At 44.5% G+C, this 23,604-nt stretch overlaps 1 protein-coding gene across 2 annotated transcripts; it reads left to right on the top strand.

Annotated features, from left to right (window-relative positions):
• The first annotated feature begins 148 nt into the window (after window positions 1-148).
• On the top strand, window positions 149-23,152 carry LOC109874171 (outer dense fiber protein 2). Of its 2 annotated transcripts, none has more exons than XM_031808964.1 (19): window positions 149-310; window positions 11,639-11,752; window positions 11,926-12,039; window positions 12,230-12,382; window positions 12,542-12,732; window positions 13,214-13,361; window positions 13,595-13,720; window positions 14,062-14,136; window positions 14,290-14,361; window positions 14,472-14,588; window positions 18,050-18,235; window positions 18,870-18,979; window positions 19,123-19,258; window positions 19,634-19,744; window positions 19,946-20,209; window positions 20,335-20,435; window positions 20,683-20,845; window positions 21,747-21,872; window positions 22,076-23,152. In XM_031808964.1, the coding sequence occupies exons 1-19, from the start codon at window positions 308-310 to the stop codon at window positions 22,244-22,246; spliced, it is 2,481 nt and encodes an 826-aa protein (XP_031664824.1). In that variant the 5' UTR covers window positions 149-307; the 3' UTR covers window positions 22,247-23,152. The 2 variants fall into 2 exon arrangements, with proteins under 2 accessions (XP_031664824.1, XP_031664823.1); XM_031808963.1 differs by having other exon boundaries at window positions 150-310; window positions 12,230-12,403.
• Window positions 23,153-23,604: the final 452 nt, after the last annotated feature.

The following is a 23,604-nucleotide window of genomic DNA, read 5'->3' as shown; positions in this document are numbered from 1 at the left end:
AGGTCTACACCTGCGGTATTCGGCGCGTTTGAAAAATAAAATGTGATTTGATTTGTAGGGACCCGTTGCTACGGACAACGTGGAACATAACTCCACCAAAGGTCAGCTCTTTGCTCCATTCACAGATCAGCAAAGTTTTGAATGAGCCAATCACCTACCGGAACGCTGCTACCGGAAGAATGGTGTTTTGGAGGACGCTTTGCCCACTGTCTTTGCTTTGCCTTTTGAATGAAATGGTAGCTAGCTACGTAAACTATATGTCACAATATCCATAAACCACAATTTCGACGAATATTTGGATTCTCACATGGTGAGTTACTTCTGGTGTTCTTAAAAGGGTACTTAAACAATTGGTTATTTTAGCTAATCAATTTGAACACATCGCAGTCTCCTTAGCATAAATTCTGTTTAGCCAAAGCCCGTGGTTTATCTTGCTATCTAACGTTAGCTAGCTACAATACATTACTGCATTTCTTTAGCTATTTATATCTATCTAGCTTACTAGATAGTGGCTATCTTACTAACTACTTATATGTTGGTTGGCAGTTACAAGCTCCTGCTCAACAAGTTGCAGCTTCAGCCTGACAAATTGGATTGTATTGGGAAGGAAGAGGTGGAACTACAGTAACGTTAGTACACTGGCTTCAGTTTACTCTGAAGACAAAATAAAAACGAAAAGTGTTTTTTTTACGAGCGTGTACACGCTGGAATTAGAATGCACCGAACTGAATGATAGAGAACAGACGGACCGCGAGCGTCAACGCCGCCATGTATAACGTTACTTGAAATTAGAAAGTATATTTCTCTCGCGTCAACGTAAAGCAACGCAGGCAAAGTGAGCGCATACATGGTCAGAAAATATATATTGTGCATTGTTATGTCTGGAATTGTGACATGTATATTTAAGAAGTGTCTATTTAGTGTTGATAAGTTTTGCTGCCAGTGCCAATAATATATATTTTAAAGCAATAAATGTGTGCCTATGTCGATATTGAGCACAGGCATATGGCCTAGACAGGCTAGGGCAGGGAAACTCGAGGAACTCCGTTCAAGAGAGAATACTGTTATGTAGAAAGAACAAGACTATCTACGTTCTTTATAAACTGCTATAAACTGAGTCATCATAACAGGAGACAGGTACAGTGGCGGTCAGGGGCGTTTAAGATGAGGGAGAACAAAACCAATTTTATGAGCATGGCCTTATTTATATTACAGCATATTGGATGACTGTCATTCATATCCCATTCACTCAGTTCAATGTAAAAGGTTTAGGCTACTACATGATACTGAAATGATCCCTGTACCCATCGAGGTTGCTACAACCTAGCCTATGAATGAAAGTTTACAGCGTAGGTAAACAAAGGTCAAGAGAAACATTTGAGTTGACAGACGGTGACACATTCAATACTGCCTTGCACACTCTTGCCTGCATCTAGCTGATCTAGAGTGTAATCATTAGTCTAACAGTTGCAAACAAGAGTTTCCATTGGACAAATTCAGGTATGTTTATCTCAGTTTCGTTCCGTTTGCATTCGTTTAAGAAACGTTTTTCAACAGAATCGGAGGAATGAATACTCCCCTGGTAACGTAAACACAGTGCACTTTCATAGCAGCCACATTGTGTTCCTTCTCGCATCTATGCGCTCTTCCTCTCACCTTTTCCATTCACTTCTGGACTTCAATGCACAACACATCAGCTGCATGAGACCATGCAAAAACAACTTTCCAAGCCATATCATAACTGCTACAGACAGCCTACATTGTTGTCACCATATTAGCTAAAGTAACATCAATCAACATAGTTAATAGAACTAACAGGTTAGTAAACCGCTATAATAATGCAGTAGTGTTACAGTGTACAGTCAGTAAGCAGTTTAGCACTTACACCAGTGGGCCCCGGTGGCAATAAATTAGTCAAACCAAAAGGTTACCTTGACTTGGAATAGTTCCAGTGTTGTGTTGGATAGTCATAACCAGCTAGTTAACAAAGCATCCCTCTGTCTGAGTAGGCAAAACTAGCTCGCTGCATTTACTAGCTAAATAATTTAAACTGAAAGTTTAAAAAAAGACAATCTCTCTTCATTTTGGAAGAGGTGAATGTGTTCAAAACTGTTCAACTATTGTCTTTCTGTCTCTTTGAGTCAACTACTCACCACATTTTATGCACTGTGCTAGCTAGCTGTAGCTTATGCTTTCAGTACTAGACTCTAGAGGTCGACTGATTATCATTTTTCAACGCCGATACCGATTATTGGAGGACCAAAAAAAAAAGCTGATGCTGATTAATCGGACGATTTTCATATATATGTGTATGTGTGATAATGACAATTACAATACTGAATGAACACTTTTATTTTAACATAATACATAAATAAAAATCTATTTAGTCTCAAATAAATAATGAAACATGTTCAATTTGGTTGAAATAATGCAAAAAAACAGTGTTGGAGAAGAAAGTAAAAGTGCAATATGTACCAGGTTAAAAAGCTAACTTTTCATGTTCTGAGCAAGGAACTTAAAACATGTGGTTCCTTTTAACATGAGTCTTCAATATTCCCAGTTAAGAAGTTTTAGGTTGTAGTTATTATAGGAATTATGACGTGTCAACTATTTCTCTCTTTACCATTTGTTTTTCATATACCTTTGACTATTGGTTGTTCTTATAGGCACTTTAGTATTGCCAGACTAATCTCGGGAGTTGATAGGTTGGAAGTCATAAACAGCGCTGTGCCTCAAGCATTGCTAAGAGCTGCTCGCAAACACAGTAAAGGGCTGTTTGAATGAATGCTTACGAGCCTGCCTCTGCCTACCACCGCTCAGTCAGACTGCTCTATCAAATCATAGACTTAATTATAATATAATAAATACACAGAAATACGAGCCTTAGGTCATTAATATGGTCAAATCCGGAAACCTTCATTTTGAAAGCACAGCGTTTATTCTTTCAGTGAAATACGGAACCGTTCCCTTTTTTATCGAATGGGTGGCAACCCTATGTCTAAATATTGCTGTTACATTGCACAGCCTTCAATGTTATGTCATAATTATGTAAAATTCTGGCAAATTAATTATGGTCTTTGTTAGGAAATGGTCTTCATACAGTTCGCAACGAGCCAGGCGGCCCAAACTTCTGCACATACCCTGACTCTGCTTGCACTGAACGCAAGAGAAGTGACACAATTTCCGTAGTTAATATTGCCTGCTAACATGCATTTATTTTAACAAAATGTGCAGGTTTAAAAAATATACTTCTGTGTATTAATTTTAAGAAAGGCATCGATGTTCATGGTTAGGTATATTTGTGCAACGATTGTGCTTTTTTCGCAAATGTGCTTTTGTTAAATCACCACCCGTTTGGCGAGGTTGAAGTAGGCTGTGATTTGATGGCAAATTAACAGGCACTGCTTTGATCATATGCAACGCAGGACAAGCTAGTTAACCTCGTAATATCATCAACCATGTGTAGTTAACTAGTGATTATGTGAAGATTGATTGTTTTTTATAAGATAAGTTTAATGCTAGCTAGCAACGTACCATGTCTCCTTACAACCACAAGGTCCTTTTGATGCTGGACTCGCGTCACAGGTGGTCAGCCTGCCACACAGTCTCCTCGTGAATTGCAATGTAATCGGCCATAAGGGTAGATTTGTTATGAAAACTTGAAAAAGGCCATAATTAATCAGCCATGGCGATTAATTGGTCAACCTTTAGTCTCAACGTCAACAGTGAAGAGGCGACTCCGGGATGATTCGGAAAGTTACACAACTGTCTATATAAGTTCCCATTGTTGACCATGTATGTCCGAGCAAAACCCAAGCCATGAGGTCGAAGGGATTGTCCGTAGAGCTCTGAGACAGGATTGTGTTGAGACACAGATCTGGGGAAGGGTACCAAACATTTCTGCAGCGTTGAAGGTCCCCATAAACACAGTGGCCTCAATCATTCTTAAATGGAAGAAGTTTGGAACCACCAAGACTCTTCCTGGAGCTGGCCATGTGGCCAGACTGAGCAATCGGGGGAGAAGGGTCTTGGTCAGGGAGATGACCAAGACCCCGATGATCACTCTGACAGAGCTCCAGAGTTCCTCTGTGGAGATGGGAGAAGCTTCCAGAAGGACAACCATATCTGTAGCACTCCACCAATCCGGCCTTTACGGTAGAGTGGCAAGACAGAAGCCACTCCTCAGTAAAAGGCATATGACAGCCCACTTGGAGTTTGCCAAAAGACACATAAAGACTCAGACCATGAGAAACAAGTTTCTCTGGTCTGATGAACCCAATAATGAACTATTTGGCCTGAATGCCAAGCATCACGTCTGGAGGAAACCTGGCACCATCATGCTGTGGGGAAGTTTCTCAGCGGCAGGGACTGGGAGGCTAATCAGGATCGAGGCAAAGAGTACAGAGAGATGCTTGATGAAAATCTGCTCCAGAGTACTCAGCACCTCAGACTGGGGCAAAGGTTCACCTTCCAACAGGACAACGATCCTAAGCACACAGCCAACAGAACGTCAGCTCGAGGGATCCAATCTTGCAACCTTACAGTTAACTAGTCCAACACAATAACCACCTACCTCTTGTTGCACTCCACAAGGAGACTGCCTGTTAGGCAAATGCAGTAGAAGCCAAGGTAAGTTGCTAGCTAGCATTAAACTTATCTTATAAAAAACAATCAATCAATCATAATCACTAGTTATAACTACACATGGTTGATGATATTACTAGTTTATCTAGCGTGTCCTGCGTTGCATATAATCGATGCAACACTGGGGGATCCAGGTTAGCAGGCAATATTAACCAGGTGAAATTGTGTCACTTCTCTTGTGTTCGTTGCACGCAGAGTCAGGGTATATGCAACATTGAAGGTTGTGCAATGTAGCAAGAATATTTAGACTTAGGGATGCCACCCGTTTGATAAAATACCGAACGGTTCCGTATTTGAAGGTTGTGCAATGTAGTAAGAATTTAGACTTAGGGGTGCCACCCGTTAGATAAAATACCGAACGGTTCCGTATTTCATAATAATTATTTTGAAATAATAAACGTTTTGTTTTCGAAATGATAGTTTCCGGATTCGACCAGATTATTGACTAAAGGCTCGTATTTCTGTGTGTTATGTTATAATTACATCTATGATTTGATAGAGCAGTCTAACTGAGCGATGGTAGGCAGCAGCAGGCTCGTAAGCAGTCATTCAAACAGCACTTTTGTGCGTTTTGCCAGCAGCTCTTCGCAAGCACAGCGCTGTTTATGACTTCAAGCCTATCAGCCTAATGGCTGGTGTAACCGATGTGAAATGGCTAGTTAGTTAGCGGGGTGCGCACTAATAGCGTTTCAAACTTCACTCGCTCTGAGACTTGTAGTAGTTATTCCCCTTGCTTTGCAAGGGACACAGCTTTTGTGGAGCGATGGGTAACGCTGCTTCGAGTGTGGCTGTTGTCGATGTGTTCCTTGGTTCGAGCTCAGGTAGGGGCGAGGAGAGGGACGGAAGCTAAATGGTATAGAGAGAAATAGTCCTATAAATACTATATTAACTACAACCTAAAACCTCTTACCTTGGAATATTGAAGTCTCATGTTAAAAAGAACCACTTACTTTCATATGTTCTGAGCAAGGAACTCAAACGTTCGCTTTTTTACATGGCACATATTGCACTTTTACTTCTCCAACACTTTGTTTTTGCATTATTTAAACCAAATTGAACATGTTTCATTATTTATTTGAGGCTAAATGGATTTTTATTGATGTATTATATTAAGTTAAAATAAGTGTTCATTCAGTATTGTTGTAATTGTCATTATTAAAAATCGTCTGATTAATCGGTATCGGCTTTTTTTGGTCCTCCAATAATCGGTATCGGCATTGAAAAATCATAGTCGGTCGACCTCTATTTAATAGCATTGCCTTTAAATTGTCTAACTTGGGTCAAATGTTTCGGGTTGCCTTCCATAAGCTTCCCACAATAACCTGGGTGAATTTTGGCCCATTCCTCTGACAGAGCTGGTGTAACTGAGTCAGGTTTGTAGGCCTCCTTGCTCGCACGCGCTTTTTCAGTTCTGCCCACAAATTTCCTATGGGATTGAGGTCAGGGCTTTGTGATGGCCACTCCAATACCTTGAATTTGTTGTCCTTAAGCCATTTTGCCACAACTTTGGAAGTATGCTTGGGGTCATTCTCCATTTGGAAGACCCTTTTGCGAACAAGGACATTTCTCCAAAAAGTACAATCTTTGTCCCCATGTGCAGTTGCAAACCGTAGTCTGGCTTTTTATGGCGGTTTTGGAGCCATGGCTTCTTCCTTGCTGAGTGGCCTTTCAGGTTATGTTGATATAGGACTCTTTTTACTCTGGATATTGATACTTTTGTACCTGTTTCCTCCAGCATCTTCACAAGGTCTTTTGCTGTTGTTCCCTTTTTCCTCCAAACATAACGATGGTCATTCTTTTTTATTTATTTACTTTATTTCACCTTTATTTAACCAGATAGTTGAGAACAAGTTCTCATTTACAACTGCGACCTGGCTAAGATAAAGCAAAGCAGTGCGACACAAACAACAACACAGAGTTACACATGGAATAAACAAACATACAGTCAATAACACAACAGAGAAAAAGTATATACAGTGTGTGCAAATGAGGTAAGATAAGGGAGGTAGACAATAAATAGGCGAAATAATGACAATTTAGCAATTAAACACTGGAGTGATAGATGTGCAAAAGATGAATGTTCATGTAGAGATACTGGGGTGCAAAGGAGCAAGATACATATATACAGTATGGGGATGAGGTAGTTGGATGGGCTAATTACAGATGGGATATGTACAGGTTCAGTTATCTATGAGCTGCTCTGACAGCTGGTGCTTAAAGTTAGTGAGGGAGATATTTGTCTCCAGCTGCTCTGATTTCTGCAATTCGTTCCAGTCATTGGCAGCAGAGAACTGTAAGGAGAGGAGGCCAAAGGAAGAAAAGGCGTTGGGGGTGACCAGTGAGAATTCCTTGCTGGAGTGCCTGCTACGGGTTGGTGCTGCTATGGTGACGAGTGAGCTAAGTCTGGACTTTACCTAGCAGAGACTTGTAGAGGACCTGGAGCCAGTGTGTTTGGCTACGAATGTGAAGCAAGGGCCAGACCACGAGAGCATGCAGTGGTGGGTAGTATATGGGGATTTGGTGACAAAATGGATGATACTGTGATAGACTGCATCCAATTTGTTGAGTGGAGTGTTGGAGGCTATTTTGTAAATGACATCGTCGAGGATCTGTTGGATGGTCAGTTTTACGAGGGTATGTTTGGCAGCATGAGTGAGGGATGCTTTGTTGCGAAATAGGAAGCCGATTCCAGATTTAATTCTGGATTGGAGATGTTTAATGTGAGTCTGGAAGAAGAGTTTACAGTCTAACCAGACACCTAGGTATTTGTAGTTGTCCACATATTCTAAGTCAGAGCCGTCCAGAGTAGTGATGTTGGACAGGCAGGTGCAGGTAGCGATCGGTTGAAGAGCATGCATTTAGTTTTACTTGTATTTAAGAGCAATTGGAGGCCACGGAAGGAGAGTTGTATGGCATTGAAGCTTGCCTGGAGGGTTGTTAACACAGTGTCCAAAGAAGGGCCAGAAGTATACAGAATGGTGTCGTCTGCGTAGAGGTGGATCAGAGACTCACCAGCAGCGAGAGCGACATCATTGATGTATACAGAGAAGAGAGTTGGCCTGAGAATTGAACTCCCCAATAGTGACTGCCAGAGGTCCAGACAACAGGCTCTCAGATTTGACATACTGAACTCTATCGGAGAAGTCGTTGGTGAACCAAGCGAGGCAAACATTTGAGAAACCAAGGCTGTTGAGTCTGCCAATAAGAATGTTGTGTTTGAAGGAGTCGAAGCCTTGGCCAGGTCGATGAATACTGCTGCACAGTAATGTATCTTATCGATGACGGTTATGATATCGTTTAGGACCTTGAGCGTGGCTGAGGTGCACCCATAACCAGCTCTGAAACCAGATTGCATAGCGGAGAAGGTACGGTGAGATTCGAAATGGTCAATAATCTTTGTTAACTTGGCTTTCAAAGACCTTAGAAATTCAGGGTAGAATAGATATAGGCCTGTAGCAGTTTGGGTCTAGAGTGTCGCCCCCCCTTGAAGAGGGGGATGACTGTGGCAGCTTTCCAATCTATGGGAATCTCAGACGATACGAAAGAGAGTTTGAGCAGGCTAGTGATAGGGGTTGCAATAATTTCGGCTGGTACTTTTAGAACGAGAGGGTCCAGATTGTCTAGCCCGGCTGATTTGTAGGAGTCCAGATTTTGCAGCTCTTTCAGAACATCAGCTATTTGGGTGAAGGAGAAATGGGGGAGGTTTGGGCGAGTTGCTGTGGGGAGCGCAGGGCTGTTGACCGGGGTAGAGGTAGCCAGGTGGAAAGCATGGCCGGCCATAGAAAAATGCTTATTGAAATTCTCAGCTATTGTAAATTTATCGGTAGTGACAGTGTCTCCTAGCCACAGTACAGTGGGCAGCTGGGAGGAGGTGCTCTTATTCTCCATGGACTTTACAGTGTTCCAGAACTTTTTTGAGCTTGTACTACAGGATGCATATTTCTGTTTGAAAAAGCTAGCCTTAGCTTTCCTAACTGCCTGTGTATATTGGTTCCTAAATTCCCGAAAAAGTTGCATATCATGGGGGCTATTCGATGCTAATGCAGAACGCCACAGGATGTTTTTGTACTGGTCAAGGGCAGACAGGTCTGGAGTGAACCAAGGGCTATATCTGTTCCTACTTCTACAATTTTTAATGGGGCTTGCTGATTTAAGATGGTGAGGAAGGCACTTTTAAAGAATAACCAGGCATCCTCTACTGACGGGATGAGGTCAATGTCATTCCAGGATACCCCGGCCAGGTCAATTAGAAAGGCCTGTTCGCAGAAGTATTTTAGGGAGCGTTTGACAGTGATGAGGACCGCAGACCCATTACGGATGCAGGCAATGAGGCAGTGATCACTGAGATCTTGGTTGAAGACAGCAGAGGTGTATTTGGAGGGCGAGTTAGTTAGGATGATATCTATGAGGGTGCCCGTGTTTACGGATTTGGGGTTGTACCTGGTAATTTGTGTGAGATTGAGGGCATCAAGCTTAGATTGTAGGATGCCCGGGATGGTAAGCATGTCTCAGTTTAGGTCACCTAGCAGCACGATCTCAGAAGATAAATGGGGAGCAATCAATTCACATATGGTGTCCTGGGGGCAGAGGGTGGTCAAAAGCAAGCGGCAACAGTGAGAGACTTGTTTCTGGAATGGTGAATTTTTAAGAGTAGACGCACAAATTGTTTTGGTACAGACCTGGATAGTAAGATAGAACTCTGAAGGCTATCTCTGCAGTAGATTGCAACACCTCCCCCTTTGGCAGTTCTATCTTGGCGGAAAATGTTATAGTTAGGGATGGAAACTTCAGGGTTTTTGTTGGTTTTCCTAAGCCAGGATTCAGACACGGCTAAGACATCCGACCTCAGAATAGAGGTCCTGGTTGGCAGGGAGCTCGGTTCCAGTGATGTAATGGGCCGTACAAACTACCCTCTGTAGCGTTTGGATGCCAAGCAGTTTCCATACCAAACTGATGCAGCTATCGAATACGTTTTCGAGGTTTTAAGGGCCCATGCCAAACACTTTCAGCCTTCTGAGGGGTTAGAGGTGTTGTCGTGCCCTCTTCAAGACTGTTGGTGTGTGTGGACCATGATTGATCCTTTGTGATGTCCACCAATGAACTTGAAGCTCTCGACCGGCTCCACTACAGCCTCATCTATGTGAGTGGGTTGTGTGCTCGACCTCTACATTTTCTGTCGTCCACAATCAGCTCCTTTGTCATGCTGACGTTGAGGGAGAGGTTGTTGTTCTTGCACCACACTTCCAGGTCTCTGACCTCCTCCCTATAGGCTGTCTCATCTTCATCGGTGATCAGGCCTACCATCGTCATGTCGTCGGCAAACTTAGTGATGGTGTTAAGGCATGCTTCCCAGCCGAAACAGTTTTGTTGAGTTTGTGCATATATTATGACGCCATTTTGTGACCTTCTGTTCTACTCTGACCTTTGCAACCTCAACCTATCTCTTGCACTGGCACTTCTGATCCCCAGTAACATGGGCACCCCCACAATTGAAACACACCGTTTTTTTCCACCGATACTACACATTCCTTTTTTCCATGCCCTCCTGCACACTTCTCACATCTCGGAATTTCCCTCCCACACACTGCTGCAACATGACCATATGCTTGGCATCTAAAACACCTTAGTTGGATCGGCACAAAAGCTCTCATGGGATAAATGACACATCCTACCATGACTTTGTCAGATAAAGACTTTGCTTCAAAACTCAAAAGGGCAGACGGTGTCTTCTCAGTTTCACCACGCTCGCCACTGGATCAGCGGGTGTCACAGACACAGGGAATCTTACATTTCAGTTGCTCCACCTCAACACTTAACGCCACCCCAGTAATCTCTCTTTTCAAAGGCACTCTGCTCCGGAGAGCAAAGCAAGTCACAGGTCTTGTCCCGAGGCGCGTGACGCGAAGTGTCAACTCCCTCTGGGCGGAAGATAACAGAAAATCACAATTCCACTTCGAGCTACCTTCACCGATTTAACAGTACCCAAATTATATGGGTCAGCCAAAAGTCAGGGATCCACTTTCTATAAAAATGTCACTCCCACTGTGCCAGAATCATCCTTTGCATGATCATGGGGCATGGTTCAGAGGTCTTCACCACACGCAATTCACTCTCGTCAAGTTCAATTTCTGAGCCATCAGAGTACGGGTTGTACTTGGCGCCATTCTTCCTCAACACACGTCCTCCCTCTGTTCTTCTCCTACCTCGCCACTCTCCGTTCACCACACTCATTTTACCAGGTAAGTTGACTTAGAAGAACATGTTCTCATTTACAGCAACGACCTGGGGAATAGTTACAGGGGTGAGGAATGAGCCAATTGGAAGCTGGGGATGATATGAGGCCCAGATTGGGAATTTAGCCAGGACACCGGGGTTAACACCCCTACGATAAGTGCCATGGGATCTTTAGTGACCACCGTGAGTCAGGACACCCGTCTTAATATCCAATCCGAAAGATTGCACCCTTCACAGGGCAATGTTCCCAATCACTGCACTGGAGCATTAGGATATTTTTTTCTTTGACCAGAGGAAAGATTGTCCCCTACTGCCCCCCCCCCCCCAACACCACTTCCAGTAACATCTGGTCTCCTATCCAGGAACCGACCAGGACCAACCCTTCTTAACTTCAGAAGGTATGCTCCTGCCGTGCCTTCATTCGCTAAAAGTATACCTTTTTTGCTACTGCTCTGACATATGATCCTAGTCAGGGGCAGACTGGGACCAGAAATCATCTCTGGTATTTCTAACACACCAGCCCAACTTTGCGCAAAATTAATAAGTTATACAGGCCCATTAGGCAAAAATTTAACCAGCCAGTCCACTCTTGATCTAGTAATTGTACATCACCCAGGTAAAATGATACACCATCCATGTGTTGTCTACACTGTAAACAAGGACTGACTTGTATAACAACAGTATAAAGGCTAATATGATACGGGAGAAAAGGGGGCCTATATTGTGGATTTTGCCTAGTTGACTCACTGCTCTTTTACAGAAAAAAGCAATGAGGACCCGGTCAATCTCACCGCCCCTACATGTGCATGTGAATGAGACTACGCCTGTGCACGTGCATGTGAAGAAGAGCAGGAGCCCTTCCAGGACACCACAGGTTGGAAAACCCTTTTCAGGGAAACACATTTGAAACAGTTAATTAAATGTCCTAATTTCATATCAGTGCAGTTCCGATTCAGGGTCTAAGGTGCTGAACTGATACAAACAGAGCGGAGAATACCTTCCAAAGGTCTCTGAATGTATATTCATTTTTCTTATGCTGCTTTGCAGGGTAAGACCAAGGGTGATGGAGGGATCCTGCGACCTACTGCAAAGGTGAAGACACGGGTGCCATGGATACCGCCTGGGAAGGCCTCAATGCGGGATGCCTCTTACAAATGGGAGGTCTGACATGCTTTTCATTCCTTTTATCTCATCTCCACTAATGCAATGTATTCATACTGCACCTATTGAAGCAATATCTTATGAAAGCACTCATATCAACACTTTCCTATCAGCACTTTCATTAATATGGTATAAAATGGATCAGAAGAAGCCAAATAGTCTGTGGTCATTGGACCTGTCCATGTCTTAGGGGCCGACTCATCGCCTGGAGATCACACCATTACCTGAGCCCGAGACCTCCCACTCTCCCCTGCGATTGGCCGACCTGTCGTCAGAGGAGGAGGAAGTGCTGCATGGACGAATCAACCAGTACGAGAGGAAGATTGACAGCCTGATGACTGAGGTCAGCTCGTTGAAGAGTGAGGTCTGTCCCTCCCATTTAATTCTCCTTAGAACCGGTTCCACATGTTGCCCTAGTCCCTCACCCATTGATACATTTATTCATCTTCTAAGTGTGTGCTTTTGTGCGTGTGTGTATGTACATGCCTGTGTATGTGTGCAGGTGGAGCTGCGGAGGAAGGAGCAGCTGTTGGAGCGCCAGTCGGAGAAGCTGAACGCCTCCCAGCGGGTCATCGAGGAACAGGAGGAGGAACTAGCCGAGGTGTCCAAGGAGCTTGAGGTCACGGAGAGGGAAAACTCCCGCCTGCGCCACTCCATGGAGAAGATGTTGGAGGAGACGGACTGCACCAGCAGGTATGGCCCAGACAGACACACTTGAAGCCATAGCCATAGTTCATTCAAATTGTATTTAATTGTCTTAGTCAGAAAGTAGAGAGGGCGACCGATACAGAGTGGCAGGCAGAAGGGAAGGGCCCTGGTGGGATTCATAACCCCGTCGCCAGCAGGTAAGTGTTGTCAGGAGTCTGCAGCGCTATCACTAGACCAGACTCCAGTAAAACTTCTCATGACTGTAATAAGCCTTGATTCTCAGATGCCTTTAACCCAACAACAGTCCTAGCAGGCTACAAATCTGATTGTCAGAAGTTGCAAAATACAAGTTGTCAACAGCCCCCAGTGACTCACGCAAAATAATATAATTGTCCTACTTAATAATATACAGAGGTGCTAAATAAACGTGAAACTATAAAACATCTTTCCTGTACCCCTTATTCAAAATCTTCCATCCCTTTGCCTCTCTCCTGTTGTGTCTGCCATAACCCCCCTGTACGTACAGAGTGGAGAGGTCTATGGAGTCGATTCAGCTGGAGAAGGACACCCTGCTCAGGAAGCTGATGGAGGCAGAGATGGACGGGATGGCTGCTGCCAGGCAGGTGTCAGCCCTGAGAGAGACCGTCACCAAGATGAGGAGCTCCAGCGCCAGTGTGAGTGTCAGCAGAGACATGGTTGGCGGTCAATACCATTTCTATTCAGGGGATGGATTAAAATGCCAATGCACAGACCATTTATCAATTGACTTCCAGAGTTGACTGTATTGAACTGGAATTGACCCCAACCATGCAAAGATCCCATATAGGCTTTCAAAATACGGTCGGTCTAACCTTAAGGATATACAGTAGCTATTGATATCTGAAATGCTTTATTTTGATTGGAAAAGAGAATGTCGGGGTCTGAGTCTTCATTCCTGGCGCGTCAGAAGGAGTTGCTGCTCCAAAAACTGGAAACATTTGAGTCCACCAACCTCACTCTCCGCCACCTACTGAGGGAACAGCATGGACGTGAGGTACCGGTACACCCTCCATGCCAGTAGAGGGCAGACTAAGAGTAGAGCAACTCACTTTAATCCATAACACCGGCCTTGATTTGGGGCCACAACATGATTAGCGAAGTAAGCGAATTTCCTTATCTTGAAACCTAACCCTACTTGAACCCATAAGTTTCAAAAAACTTCCAGGATGGTGAAAATGTTGACATGATGAATAACCGTAACCGTGGACGTTCGGAACTAGGATGAGGCAGCAAGCCAATTAGAATCTAATCATGTTGTGGCCTGAAATACGGGCCTCTTATAGCTACACTTTTACCTGTTGTAGTGGTGGCAGTTATTTATTTATTTTTGAACAGATGGAATCCATGAGGATTTCAGAGCAGAAAGATGTACTTCTGAAGAGGCTGACGAACACAGAGGCAGAAAACTCGGTGTGTTTCTTTAAATATGCCACTGTCAGTCAACAAAATATTCAGTGAATCATGAATCCCCAAAATGTCCTCTTCAAAATGGTTTTTGCTTATTGGACGGCTGATGGATAGAAGGTTGTACTGAATTACATTTCTGTGTCATTCCTCACACAGCATCTTGTTTTGAAACTTCAAGAGAAAGAGAGGGAGGTTAATCAACTGACTACACTTATGGACACTGAGAAGGTGAACTATAGTTGCTGTATTTTACATCCCACACACTAACAGCGTGTTCAACAAATGTTTCATTATTTGAATGATTTGAATAATTTATTTGCTTTCTGTTGTTGTTCCAGGAGAATGCTAAGACCACAGGCGAGCTGTCTAAAGTACTGGAGTCTACTCGGGCCCATTTGCAGAGCCAGTTACGCAGCAAAGAGGCCGACAACAACCGTCTTGCTGTGCAAATCAAGGTAAAGTGACATTAATATGGCTTCCATTTGGACACAATTCAACTTGCAGCTTAATTTCGCTATACTGATGTACTTTGCCTGTGCCTTATGTGCATCCTTTCAAGCATACCCTTCTCATTCATCTGTGGTGAGTTATTCACAGTTTTCGATGAACAAATAAGGTTTCATATGTAGAGTGGGGCAAGAAAGTATTTAGTCAGCCACCAATTGTGCAAGTTCTCCCACTTAAAAAGATGAGAGAGGCCTGTAATTTTCATCATAGGTACACTTCAACTATGACAGACAAAATGAGGGGGAAAATCCATTAAATCACATTATATGATTTTTAATGAATTTATTTGCAAATTATGGTGGAAAATAAGTATTTTGTCAATAACAAACAAGCAAGATTTCTGGCTCTCACAGACCTGTAACTTCTTCTTTAAGAGGCTCCTCTGTCCTCTACTCGTTACCTGTATTAATGGCACCTGTTTGAACTTGTTATCAGTATAAAAGACACCTGTCCACAACCTCAAACTCCACTATGGCCAAGACCAAAAAGCTGACAAAGGACACCAGAAACAAAATTGTAGACCTGCACCAGGCTGGGAAGGCTGAATCTGCAATAGGTAAGCAGCTTGGTTTGAAGAAATCAACTGTGGGAGCAATTATTAGGAAATGGAAGACATACAAGACCACTGATAATCTCCCTCGATCTGGGGCTCCACGCAAGATCTCACCCCGTGGCGTCAAAATGATCACAAGAACCAAAAAGCAAAAATCCCAGAACCACATGGGGGGGACCTAGTGAATGACCTGCAGAGAGCTGGGACCAAAGTAACAAAGCCTACCATCAGTAACACACTACGCCGCCAGGGACTCAAATCCTGCAGTGCCAGACGTGTCCCCTTGCTTAAGCCAGTACATGTCCAGGCCCGTCTGAAGTTTGGGAGAATGTCATATGGTCAGATGAAACCAAAATATAACTTTTTGGTAAAAACTCAACTCGTCGTGTTTGGAGGACAAAGAATGCTGAGTTGCATCCAAAGAACACCATACCTACTGTGAAGCATGGTGGTGGAAACCTCATGCTTTGGGGCTGTTTTTCTGCAAAGGGACCAGGACGACTGATCCGTGTAAAGGAAAGAATGAATGGGGCCATGTATCGTGAGATTTTGAGTGAAAACCTCCTTCCATCAGCAAGGGCATTGAAGATGAAACGTGGCTGGGTCTTTCAGCATGACAATGATCCCAAACACACTGCCCGGGCAACAAAGGAGTGGCTTTGTAAGAAGCATTTCAAGGTCCTGGAGTGGCCTAGCCGGTCTCCAGATCTCAACCCCATAGAAAATCTTTGGAGGGAGTTGAAAGTCCATGTTGCCCAGCAACAGCCCCAAAACATCACTGCTCTAGAGGAGATCTGCATGGAGGAATGGGTCAATATACCAGCAACAGTGTGTGAAAACCTTGTGAAGACTTACAGAAAACGTTTGACCTCTGTCATTGCCAACAAAGGGTATATAACAAAGTATTGAGATAAACTTTTGTTATTGACCAAATACTTATTTTCCACCATAATTTGCAAATAAATTCATAAAAAATCCTACAATGTGATTTTCTGGATTTCTTTCCTTCTAATTTTGTCTGTCATAGTTGAAGTGTACCTATGATGAAAATTACAGGCCTCTCTCATCTTTTTAAGTGGGAGAACATGCACAATTGGTGGCTGACTAAATAGTTTTTTGCCCCACTGTAAGATTGTTAAATAAAGAGAAAAACGAAGAACCTCAGACTGGGGCAAAGGTTCATCATCCAATAGGACAAAAAAAACTACATACACAGCCAAGACAAATGTCCTTGAGTGGCAAAGCCAGAGTCCAGACTTGAACCTAATGGAACATCTCTGGAGAAACTTGAAAATAGAGATCTGAAAATAGCTGTGCAGTGACGCTCCCCATCCAACCTGGCAGAGCTTGAGAGGATCTGCAGAGATGAATGGGAGAAACTCCCCAAGTACAGGTGTGCCAAGCTTGTAGCGTCATACACAAGAAGAAAAAAAAAGATGTTGGCTCTTAGATGGCAATCATCTCACTCTCTCCCAGTTCGCCAGTGAATACAGTTACTATTGGAAGTTATAACTTTAGAATTATCGACAGCGAGAATGAATGTATTTTTTTTTTATTGAGGCCTGAAAAAGTACACTATTTTCATTATTATATATATATATTTTTGCTTTCAGGCCCAAGGGTAAGGGGTACTGGGGGGATGGGAAGGAGTTAAACATGGCTTCCAGGAGGGGGGCAGGAGGTGGGTGGTTGTAGGGAGACATGGGGTTGGGGGAATGGGGCAGGAGGTGGGTGGTTGTAGGGAGACATGGGGTTGGGGGAATGGGGCAGGAGGTGGGTGGTTGTAGGGAGACATGGGGTTGGGGGAATGGGGCAGGAGGTGGGTGGTTGTAGGGAGACATGGGGTTGGGGGAATGGGGCAGGAGGTGGGTGGTTGTAGGGAGACATGGGGTTGGGGGAATGGGGCAGGAGGTGGGTGGTTGTAGGGAGACATGGGGTTGGGGGAATGGGGCAGGAGGTGGGTGGTTGTAGGGAGACATGGGGTTGGGGGAATGGGGCAGGAGGTGGGTGGTTGTAGGGAGACATGGGGTTGGGGGAATGGGGCAGGAGGTGGGTGGTTGTAGGGAGACATGGGGTTGGGGGAATGGGGCAGGAGGTGGGTGGTTGTAGGGAGACATGGGGTTGGGGGAATGGGGCAGGAGGTGGGTGGTTGTAGGGAGACATGGGGTTGGGGGAATGGGGCAGGAGGTGGGTGGTTGTAGGGAGACATGGGGTTGGGGGAATGGGGCAGGAGGTGGGTGGTTGTAGGGAGACATGGGGTTGGGGGAATGGGGCAGGAGGTGGGTGGTTGTAGGGAGACATGGGGTTGGGGGAATGGGGCAGGAGGTGGGTGGTTGTAGGGAGACATGGGGTTGGGGGAATGGGGCAGGAGGTGGGTGGTTGTAGGGAGACATGGGGTTGGGGGAATGGGGCAGGAGGTGGGTGGTTGTATGGAGACATGGGGTTGGGGGAATGGGGCAGGAGGTGGGTGGTTGTAGGGAGACATGGGGTTGGGGGAATGGGGCAGGAGGTGGGTGGTTGTAGGGAGACATGGGGTTGGGGGAATGGGGCAGGAGGTGGGTGGTTGTAGGGAGACATGGGGTTGGGGGAATGGGGCAGGAGGTGGGTGGTTGTAGGGAGACATGGCGTTGGGGGAATGGGGCAGGAGGTGGGTGGTTGTAGGGAGACATGGGGTTGGGGGAATGGGGCAGGAGGTGGGTGGTTGTAGGGAGACATGGGGTTGGGGGAATGGGGCAGGAGATTGGGGGTGGAGGCTCACTTGTTTTTTCTCTTTGCATACAAAATGTATTGTTACTTTTAGACTCTGCAAACAAAATGTCTTCCTGTTTTTTATCCACTCCTTTCTGATTGGTCCAGAACTTGGAGCGTGCGGCCAACCAGCAGCAGGGAGAGATGGATCACCTGCTGGAGCAGCTGCGGGGTCTGAAACTTCAGGCGGAGTCCAACAAAGAAGCCCTGAAGAGGGCTACGCGGGCCCAGAAACACCGGGCGGAGCGCAGTGAAGACACCGCCGGTCAGCTCAGAGCTCAGCTACTGGACATGGTAGGTGGAAGAAGGGAGATGGTGACCTACCTCTTAGAACAGATCTGAGACCAGTTTGGTCTAATCCTTGTTTCAACTCAAAAAGGACAAGAAAGATAATTTTGACACATAGCATCTCAGATTATTTTGAAATCATTTCTGTTGTTAGAAACAGATAAGATTAGCATTCTTGCAACATTATTTTGTTGAAATATAATTTATCTCTGAGAAATTAAGATAATTGATTGCATCCAAATTGGCAATTTACTGTGTAGGATTCATATAATATTCAATAAATTTGCAGTGAATAATTTTGCACGTTTTTGATTTGTTAAAAAAGTTTGAAATATCCAATAAATGTCGTTCCACTTCATGATTGTGTCCCACTTGTTGTTGATTCTTCACAAAAAAATACAGTTTTATATCTTTATGTTTGAAGCCTGAAATGTGGCAAAAGGTCGCAAAGTTCAAGGGGGCCGAATACTTTCGCATGGCACTGTAGGAACAAGATGTTCCAATGAAGAACTTCTTGATGATTAGTCAAATTACATTTGATAGTATTGGGCTAGAACAATAGCCAGATGTACCATGTAGCTCACCAGGACCAGGTTTAAATACCTTTCACATCTATTGGATGATGTTGCTACCTACACAGGAGAACCAGATGGTAGAGGCCCTATCAGCAGCAGAGAATTGGCGTGGTCGCCACACCCAGGAAATGAAGGACAAGACTCAGCTAGATATGGAGGTCTCAGTCCTCAACAGGTGAGAGAAAGAGAGTTGCTTCAGTTTTTCTCAGAAAATAATAGGGAACACAGCATCATGAGCAATCATGAATATGGTCAAATTGTACATTTATGGTCTAACATGAAAACCTTTATAATCCTGACCATACCCTATGCGTGCAGCCGAGTGTCAGACCTGACAGAGCAACTCCATGGGACAGAGGACAAGGCCCGGGCCGAGAGAGAGGGGCTCCTGGACCGCCTGCACAGCCTCACCACAGAGGGCACCCACGCCAAGCTAGAGAACCAGAGCCTCAAGGTCAGTGATGACAATGGAATTATAATTAACTCTTGTAATTATTAGGCCAGTTTTAACAGACACAGATTCATTTTGGTGGGACAAAAAATCACTTTCAGTGGATATTCTTCATTGATCATACTTTTTAAATCATGCATTAGGCTTAATCTGTGCCTGGGAAATAATCAAATTATGTGGTCCTTTGTCATTTGCAAGAATTACATCTGTACCCGGTACCAAATAGTAGGTGTTGGTTCTGGTTCTAGTAAATTACAAAGATTTGAAAGTAATTCAATATGCATAGATTTAGCCGACCAGATATTGGATTGCATCATAACATGGACACATACACAGTGCTGTACTGTAGGCTGACAGGCATATGTTCCCCTCTTTCAGGCCATGTTGTCTGCAGTGGAGGAGAAGCTGACTCTGTCCCAGTCAGAGGTACAACACGTCAAAGCCTCTGTGAAGCAATACGAGAGCCTAGTGGACAACTACAAGACCCAGGTAAATAGACACACACACAGGTTTGCACACACGTTGTACCCACATACAGACTCTTAATGTGCTGAAAGCAAACATGCAATAATAGGCTAAATGAAAAGGAGAATTATAGTCCATAAATTACAATGTGTGTGTATATTGTTCGTGCGTGCCTCATGTGTTTTCTGTGCTTCTGTGTAATGCTACCCATCACCCACCACCCAGGTGGTGAAGACACGGGCGGAGGCGGACGAGTACTGTGCCAGGCTGGGACAAGCAGAGCGAGAGGCGCGGGAGGTCCGGGACCAGCTGGAGAGCGAAGTGGAGGCGGTGCGCAGGGAGCTGCTGGGCCGGCTGACGGAGCTGGAGCCTCTTCCTGAGGCACTGCGGCGCTCTGAGGTCCTACTGGAAGAAGCTCAGGACAGAGAACATGCCCAGGAGAGACGTAGCACCGAGCTGAGTATTGTCCTGGCTGACCTGCGCATAAAGGTGTGGGGGTCGGGGGGGGTGTATGTGTGCTGTACACAATGTGATGGTATGCACATCTTCCAAACTGGCTTTATCAATTTCATAATATGGTAATAATAGTATAATGGTTTATGTTTTGTGTCTAGGTGGAGCAGCAAGGCAGCCAGGTGGAGCTGCTGAGACAGAAAAAGTCTGTCCTGTTGGAGGAGAACAAACAGCTGCAGCACCGTGTGGAGAGTCTGGAGAGGTCAGACTGTCATGGCCATTCCAGAGCCAATATCATAACGCGCTGAACAGAGTGTGTGTGTGTGTGTGCGTAGTATGATACATAATATATACCGACGCTTTTATCCAACTTACAGTACAGTGATCTCATACGTTGTTAGTTTGTGACCTGGCAGAAACATGTGACCCCCTGTGTGTGTTTATGTATACCGTGTGTGTATGTGTGAACATACCTGGGCTTGAGAGCCCATCCCATCTCTCCCTTACAGGAAGCTAGAGGAGGCCACTTGTCAGAACAGAGACCTGGTGGGGGTGATCGCCAAGCGGGAGGAGACCATCCATGGCAATCAGCTCCGGCTGGAGGAGAAGTCCCACGAGTGCACGCACCTGACCCGCCAGCTGGAGGAGGCCTTGGATGATGCCCGACGCCAGGTCTGTCTGGGGCACCCGGGTATGGGGAGAGGGGGGCTGGGGATTGGCTACTTGGGGAATAACTGGGTGGAAGGGAGCATTGCAGCTTGAGATCAATATGTGCATCAGATTATGTTCACTGCTGTTAGGTTCTAAATGAACCTATTAAAACTCACGGACGATTAGTAAAGCTTAAACCAAGTATATTCCCCCATTGGGTCATACAGCTGCATAAGACAAATACATTGTTCCACAAGTGGTAGTATATACACCCCAATTTGGGGTGGAATCTCCTCCTTCTCTCTAAACATTACATCTCTGTTGCTAGGCAGGAAATTAAGTTACGCGGGCAATAAACTGTTCCTTAACCTGACCTGACCTCGGCCACCTTCCTCACTAAACCAATTCTCTCCACCCTTATCAGTGCCTGCCAAGATGTGATCGTCTTTCCTTCTCTCAGTACATTCCAAGCTTAAAGGCCTCCACCATAGACATTCCTCCTACAGATACCCATTAACTCCTGGTGTAGAAACCAGACTATGGCACTCTTCATGTCTCTAGTATAACTGATTATTAAACATATTTAAAGTTTAGAAATCCGAACCAATCCCTGGTCATTTAAAAGTCGTAAAAATTATTACTGCTTTTTGCATGGACATTGTAAAATTGAGATGCAAGTATTGGGGTGCACAGCCATTTTGTTTTATGCTTGTTGTAACAAGTCAGTTGCTCTGTCTGATGGAGTATGATGGTCCTGGTGTATAGGTGGTCCTCTGTAGCTCTGTTGGTAGATCATTGTGCTTGCAACTCCTGGATCGTGGGATCAATTCCCTGGACCACCCATACATAAAATGTATGCACGCATGACTGTAATTCACTTTGGATAAAAGTGTCTGCTAAATGGCATATATTATTATATTAGGTGTCACAGACCCGGGAACGTGCGATCACCAAAGAGCACTCCACCCAGTCCAAGGTGGTGGACCTGGAGACCCAGCTAAGCAGGACCACCACAGAACTCACCACCCTCCGTCGCAGCAAAGAGGAGGTGAGGGAGAGTGTTTTAGAAATACACATCTCTAGCGTCAACTCTGATTATAATCTCTAAAACTATTGCGGTCAAAGACATAGTGACTCATAACAATACACATCTTGGCACACACACTTTAGAAATCAAATAATATTTCATTCTAATAATAGAATTGCTGCGGTGTGTGTCTGTCTGCGTGTGTGCACCTCCGCCACCCTCAGGCAGAGCGGCGGTACCAATCCCGTCTTCAGGATGTGAAGGATCGTCTGGAGCAGTCGGACAGCACCAACAGGAGTCTGCAGAACTACGTCCAGTTCCTCAAAGCCTCTTATGCCAACGTGTTCGGAGACTCGGCCCTCACCAGCACTCTGCGGGCCCATTCTCCCATCTGAGGGGACTCTCCCCAAAGATTCTCTCAGAAAACACACACCTACACTATGCACGCACACACAAATACACACACCCCATTTGAGGGAACTCTTCCCCAAAGATTCTCTCGGATCACACACACACACACACACACATCATTATCCAGGTCTATACTCAGAGCTCTTTTCAAATATATTCAATGTTGATTTTGTGGGTGTATATGTTCCAATTATACATTATATCAATATGGTTCCAATTATACAATATATCAATAATGTTACAATATAAGACATCAAGTTTACACAGCCTTTACTTCCAGCTTGTCTGCATTAATTACAGTTGTTCACGTCCTTCTGACTTCATGATGTTTTCCGTTCTACTGTTAATGATGTCTCTGCATACTGTATCATTCTGTACCTTACTATACAACAGCATGTAACCACCCACCTAACAGATGTAATGTACCAAAACATAGCTGTCCAACAGATCTGGGACTTGTCATAGTAGAGTTATATATCTTGTCTATTTTTCATCTTATCATATTATGGAATTGTTCCAATGGTGCTATGATTGGTTAGCCTAGACCCAGATCTGTTTGTGCTATCGTGTCAACTCCTGTTTGGAATGACAAGGAGTGGCATGATGACACAAACAGACTGGTACCCAGGCTAATGATGGTGCTATCTGCTAAACAGAGCCATATCAATGAAACCAATTATTTCGTTTGGTTTGTTTGCTGTTTGTGTCAGTATTTGTCTAAAATGTGATACCCATGAGAGGAATCAACAGTGAAGGAGTTGTGCTCTTGTCAATAATTTAAATATTTCTGCTTTAATTATGAAATAGGAGATATATATTTGTAATGGCCATTTTATATACCTTGAACATGTATAAAGTTGTATTGAGTTGCAATAAAGCAATTTCATCAAGATGATTTCTTTCTTTCTGGTTATAGCCTCATAAAACTGTGGACCTGTTCAACATCGACTGCATAGCAGTCAACTACAAATCACCTTGCATAAAATAACTACCCTTTTCTTGCCACATACTAGTCCCAACATCACATCCTCCAGTTTCAGACCCAAATCTAGTAGCTGGCCTGAGGTCACACAGCATTTGGTTCTTCTGGGTTGTCGAGATTACGGTAACTCGATGTCTCTTAAAGATAATTTATGCTTGATCTGAAAATGTGATCTGAGGCTACGTACGGAAGGTGTGATGCAAATGCGGAGCCTATGGGGGCATGCAGAGGCCAATTCAAGCTCCGTACAGCATCGACGAGCGCCTCTCAAATTTTGTCACAATGCGGAGGACTCGGTTAGGCTCCGCATTGACATGATTGGTTGACGGTAGGTGGGGGCGGGAGGTCATGTATAAACAC

This window comes from Oncorhynchus kisutch, linkage group LG29, assembly GCF_002021735.2.
Source record: "Oncorhynchus kisutch isolate 150728-3 linkage group LG29, Okis_V2, whole genome shotgun sequence".
NCBI classification, from domain to species: domain Eukaryota; kingdom Metazoa; phylum Chordata; class Actinopteri; order Salmoniformes; family Salmonidae; genus Oncorhynchus; species Oncorhynchus kisutch.
Note: the sequence above shows the minus strand (reverse complement) of the source record. Positions and strands in the feature narration are given on the sequence as shown.